The 6,257-nt window shown below is 50.5% G+C and overlaps 1 protein-coding gene across 1 annotated transcript; it reads left to right on the forward strand.

Annotated features, from left to right (window-relative positions):
- Positions 1-254: 254 nt before the first annotated feature.
- Positions 255-2,176, forward strand: LOC120660246 (probable N-acetyltransferase HLS1). The gene is made up of 2 exons (XM_039938672.1): positions 255-853; positions 925-2,176. Exons 1-2 carry the CDS (start codon positions 650-652, stop codon positions 1,906-1,908), a joined length of 1,188 nt encoding a protein of 395 aa, XP_039794606.1. The 5' UTR covers positions 255-649; the 3' UTR covers positions 1,909-2,176.
- The last annotated feature ends 4,081 nt before the right edge of the window (positions 2,177-6,257 follow it).

The following is a 6,257-nucleotide window of genomic DNA, read 5'->3' on the forward strand; positions in this document are numbered from 1 at the left end:
TGCTCAGCCTTAGCGTACTCAAACGGAAGTACAGTACAAGTATACTTGTAGTAGTACAAGGAGACGTGTATATAAGTATGTAGCTGCAGGCTCAAATGAACGGCAGAGAAAAAAGAGAAAAGCACGACACAAAGCCAACGGGCGGCCATCCCTGTGGGCCCCACCTGCCCTATAGGCGCTAGCTACGGTGAGGTGGGGTAGCAAGGAGAAGAGAGAGAGAGAGGTGTACACGTAGCAGCCGCGCGCACGAGTGCGCAAGAGTGGCAGGCACGCAGGCAGGCCCATCCATCATCCTAGCAGCAGCTACCAATGCAAGCAATTCTCTCGGCACGACCGCCACTACTCGGCTCCACCGCCGCCGCCTCTCTGTCCTCTCCTCTTCCACCTCCGTTCATCAGTTGCTGCCGTTGGCCCGTTGCTCGATCGGCCGCAAGCTCCATCATCGATCGTCCTCCAGACCTGACCTTCATAATTATTACTGCCTCCCACTATAGTATCCTAGTAGTTACTAAAGAGGAGCTGAATCGCCTACCCTATATATATATATATATATATAGAGAGAGAGAGAGAGAGAGAGAGAAGTAGAGCGCCTGGCTCTAGCTGCTTGTCACCGTACCTGCAGGATCGAGCGAGCGGTAGATTCAATTCGATGGCCGCGGTGGTGCCGGAGGACGATGGCGGCGCGGCTGTGGCGGTGCGGGAGTTCGATGACCGCGACCGCGCCGCCGTGGAGCGGCTGGAGCGCGCCTGCGAGGTGGGGCCCAGTTGCGGCAAGGGCAAGCTCTGCCTCTTCACCGACCTCCTCGGCGACCCGCTCTGCCGCGTCCGCCACTCGCCGGCCTACCTCATGCTCGTACGTCACTGCCGGAATGATGAATTCGATCGGCCGCTCGCTCACTCACTCATCGAGCGAATGCCTGCCAGGTCGCGGAGGCTGCGGATCAGGTCATCGTCGGCGTCGTGCGCGGCTGCGTCAAGACCGTGGCCTGCGGCAGCGGCGGCAGCCTCTTCTTCAAGGTCGCCTACCTCCTCGGCCTCCGCGTGTCCCCGGGCCACCGCCGGCGGGGCATCGGCCGCCGCCTTGTCGAGCGCATGGAGGAGTGGTTCCGCCAGATGGGCGCCGAATACGCCTACGTCGCCACCGACCGCGGCAACGAGCCCTCCGTGCGCCTCTTCACCGCGCGCTGCGGCTACGCCAAGTTCCGCGCGCCCTCCGTGCTCGTGCACCCCGTCTTCCGCCACGACCTCGCGCCCTCGCGCTCGGGCCGCCTCGCCGTCCTCCAGCTCCCGCCGCGCGACGCCGAGCGCCTCTACCGCGACCGCCTCGCCGGCGCCGAGTTCTTCCCGCGCGACATCGACGCCGTCCTCTCCAACGCCCTCTCGCTCGGCACGTTCCTGGCCGTGCCCGCGGCTGCGGCGCGCCCGTGGCGCGGCGTGGCCGCGTTCCTGGCCGCGCCGCCCGAGTCGTGGGCGGTGGCCAGCGTGTGGAACTGCAAGGACGCGTTCCGCCTCGAGGTGCGCGGCGCGCCCAGGCTGTGGCGCGCCGCGGCGCGCGCCACGCGCGCCGCCGACCGCGCGCTCTCGCCGTGGCTGCGCGTCCCGTCCGTGCCCAACCTCTTCGAGCCCTTCGGGATGCACTTCCTCTACGGACTCGGCGGCGCCGGCCCAGCCGCGCCGCGGATGGCGCGCGCGCTGTGCCGGCACGCGCACAACCTGGCGCGCGCCGCCGGGGCGCGCGTCGTGGCCACCGAGGTCGGCGAGCGCGACCCGCTCCGCGCCGGCGTGCCGCACTGGCCGAGGCTCGGCGCGGAGGACCTCTGGTGCATCAAGAGGCTCGCCGACGGGTACGGCGACTGGACAAAGGCGCCGCCGGGCGCCTCCATCTTCGTCGACCCGAGGGAGTTCTAGCTAGGCGGTTCGATCAGCTTATTTAGCATAATCAGTTAGTTTTGAGTTGTGTCTACCGTGGATCTCGCATCCGACGGCCGGAAGCGATTCGGCTTGCCCCCTTTTCAATTGAAGGACCTGTCCATATATAATTTCATCTCTTTTTTGTTTTATTTATCTTCTCATCATCTCGTCAGAGTGTAGTGATGTAGACAAGAGTTTTTATTTGAAGTTAATCAAGCAGAGTGTGATATGATTAGAGGAATGGAAAGGGTCTTGTTGTTTTTGCATAATTATTTTGTGCCCTGCCTCAATTTGCAGCCCTTGTCAAAAGAGTGCTCTTTGCTTTATTTTCCATAACCTTTTTGGTAACGACCGAACTGGAATGTTCCCAGTGTTTTCCTTGCATTGCGTGCTTTGCTCCTTTATTTTACATGGCCCTTCATGCTTCTCACACTATCATTGTTGCTAGCTTCGTTTTCTTTTCCTGCAATATTATAGGTTTGTTGACACTTGCATATGGTGATTGCATCATTAATTACATTCTTTGATCTACCAATGTAATAAAGTTTCAGAGTAATTAGTATCTCCAAGACCATGGAAAGCGAACAATGGGGGTAGAATGCTCAGGAACTCAGCGTGCCAAGATCGTGCCGCAACCATCAGCTGATGCTTTCTTACCACTTTCTCCGTGTCCATCAAAATTTTACGCCTATTTTTCATGTAAATGTAAAGACGAGGAATGCAAAGAAGAAGTTAGGAGGTGGATGCATGCATGAGCCCCCTGGATCTATTTGGCTGGCTGCTCGAGTAACAGTAACAGGGCGTGCTGTCTAGTGTCTACAAGTAGTTGTGATGCCCCTGCACAGCGCAATCATCCATCTGAACCTGAAATAGACCCTTGACCATTCGCCATCAAGTTTGATAGATGTGTGTAGTTGGTGTTACAGGTGGTGTTATCATCATTATATTGCACAGCACTACTGTTAGCTCATAGCAACGCATTATACCGTACATTGTGTTCCATCAGTTACATTCAGCCAGCGGAGAATCAAGTTTCAGTATGCAATAGTGCCGCACCACAAATAATCATCATTTTAATTAGCTTCTGTTATATATGTATCTGACTTTTCAATGCACACTTCAATGTTAGTTTCTAGGGGAGATTACAAGCAAATGTTCTTATTCCTCATTATTAAACTAAGTTAAGCATGCACATCTGAGCGATGAGATGTGATGGACCGATCCATTTTATTTCCCAAATTGAACAAAAATATGAGGAATACGAACATGATGAAGCACACAACCTATTTCTCAAACCAAATAGCCCTTTAGAGAATCAAAATCCATACATGGAGATAATCTCAATATAATATACTCCATCCATCCTAAAATATAGCTTTGTCCTAAATCAAAAGTTTGTATCTTTGACTATATATGAATTACAAAAAAAAATCATGAGGATTGATAACATAAAAATGATGTTAGCAAGTAAATTCATCATGAAACAAATCATCGTAATATGCAATTGTTTTTGTTAAAAATAAAATTATTTTTAAAGATATTGTTCATCAGATTAAAAGTATTTGACTTAAGACAAATCTAAATAAGCTTTAGTGATATGATTATTGTTACCCTCATGTTGTGGGACCCTTTCCAGTATACGACAAGAGCCTCAAGACAAGAGGAAATCCAGCTCAACAGTCAACACCCAGCATATATTTTGTACAATGATCACATAGGGAAAATTTTCTCCATTAGGTGTGTACACGGCACATCGTACCTCCGTTGCTAATCTCTAGCCATCAAAGGGCAACCACATCCGGCCAGCAACCAATCATCGTGCCTGCAATAGCCAAATCTGCATCCATGCATGATCTATGGTGCTCATGCAAGCCTAGAAGCAACAAAGGCTGTGGCTTAACCCCTTCCGTTTCCTTTTACAAAAGTGGGTCATCCAATTGGAAACCGTAGCTATCTGCTGGCAGCACTGGCAAAAATCCATGCCGACACTTTGTCTGCCCCTGGCCCTGCCAGACAATCTGCGTCGACCCAAACGAACCCAATCATGGTGTCCTGTACAATGTTGTTGATGGAGCACTGAATTTTTTTGTAACAAGGTCCTGATGAACACTTCTCTTTTTGTCAGTGCTGAAGCCTGAAGCTGGACATGAGCACCAGCAGTAGGGATCCGTTAGGCGACTGTTTGCTGTTTTCTGCGCTCCCCTGCTGTCTCTTCTCAAAAGTGGTATCCTCAACAGAAAAATGCAAGTACAGGAACACGAGAGTAGCAAGCAGTAGCGTGTGACTTGACTGAATTTGGCTTGGCTGCTCTCTCTCTATACAACAAGGACCTGGCGGCTGCCAATCATTGGCTTCCTTTTTGTATGGTTAGTTGCAAGGTCGCATGAAGGGCGATGTTCATGGGATGGAATTGCTTCTGCTCATCGAGTACTTCTGTACTAGAGTGTACTCCACTACTTGTACAACTGTAGAAGCAGATAGTAGCTAGTGTACCTTTTTGCCAAACAGTAGCTGCTAGAACCGAAGGTCCGAAGCACCTATTTTGAAAAATACGTGGATATTTTCACTCAGTAGATACATGAGCATCTCACTTTTTTAGTTGAGGAATGATCATCTCCGTAAACTATCCTGATGAACAATTTACCGAAATCCTCAATCTGAATACCTGGAAAAAAAATCTGAGGAAAAGCAGAGGAGATTTCCAACTTCTGGGCCCGTAAACTGACCTCGGTGGCCCACGTATATCTACTGTGCTACGATCGAGAAGCCCATGGGCCCCTCGCTGTCTGCCACCTATTAGTCCAGATATCTCCCATTTGTGGTAGTGAACAAAAAGAAGACCAACTTTTCTTGCACGATACTGTATGTGATTACTCTGCCATCGTGTCATCTGCCACGATAACTTGATTGATGACTCAATTATTGTCCATGCTTAATCGTCTTTGTTAGTGCTCTCTTTCTGTTATCGGACATGATTGGCGTTAGGTATTTGATTTGGATGCGGCTAAGATTATTATATATACATGCTTTTGTATAGCGTTATTGCTGTTCAAATCCCACAAATTGTGTGTACTTTTTTTTAGATACAACATTTTTAGATTAAAATTAAAAACCAGCCTTTTATATCCATTATATGGTGGATATATTAATCCAAAGCTTATAAGAGTTCTTAGACTTTAAGCTCAAAATTATGGTTCCAAACACTTGCCACTACAAGAAAATGAGCATTCGTCACAACACGTTAGTACCGGACGCATTTTCGTCCGGTACTAACGTGTGAAATTAGTACCGAGTAGAAATTTTCGGTCCCGGAGGCTATTTAGTACCGGACTACCGGTTGGTGTTACTGGCCGGTACTAAGGGCGTGTTTGGGACAGCGTCTGCGGCGCTTATCCGCCAAAAATGCAAAAAAATCCCGCCAAACGCTTTGCTTCTTACACGCTTATTCCGGCCGCCTGCGAAGCCATAACGCGAGATTTGAACTGCGCGGCCAGAAATCGCAGAAGCGGGCCGCGAGCCGCGTTGCGCTTATCCCGCTCGCGCTTATCACGGTCGCATTCCCAAACAGGGCCTAAATGTCATTTTTTAGTACCGGTTGGTATTTTGGCCAGGTACTAAAATAACGCAACCATTTAGTACCGATCGGTGTCTTGGCCCGGTACTAGGTCTTCATGGGTTACTTCAAAAAGAAAGTATCTCATATGCACTCACATGTGCTGTGTGAGTGGGATGCTAGAGGAGACCTCGCGCAAGGCTACATGTCACGGGTTCGAATCCAATGAGCGCGCACGCATTTATCCTAGCACATTTTTTCTAAGAGGTGTTGCATTTAGTATCGGCAACATCTCTCATCCGCTTAGAAATTTGATGCCTGAATTATCAGTTCCTTGTCAAATACTTTGCAGAAAGCATCACAATAGCATCTCAAGGGAGGAAAATGACATCCAAACAACACTACTGGTGTTGACCCGACACAACAGTCACGTAGATCTTTCGCCCGAAGTTCCTGCAAGACAATGTCATCACCACCACGGGCGAGTAAGGCATATGACGACCATTGCAATCCGATGTGCCGATCTGAGTCGAGTGGATCAGACCACTAGCCTTACCCATGGCCACCAAGAGCCGAGCCTTCATTAGTGGTGGCCACTATAGTCCCATCCCGCCGTCGCGCCGGCACTCGGCGAGGCCGGATCCAGCCTTACCAAATCGCTGGATCGGGAGTCAACCCCTTGCCCCTCACCCCGTGCGCCTTCAGCCACGCCACAACTACTTACTTAGCGGTCATGCGGCTTCTAGCTAGGAAGGGGCGGCGGCGGAGTAGCGAGACAATGGATCTGCCTAGG

Source organism: Panicum virgatum, chromosome 2K (genome assembly GCF_016808335.1).
Source record: "Panicum virgatum strain AP13 chromosome 2K, P.virgatum_v5, whole genome shotgun sequence".
NCBI classification, from domain to species: domain Eukaryota; kingdom Viridiplantae; phylum Streptophyta; class Magnoliopsida; order Poales; family Poaceae; genus Panicum; species Panicum virgatum.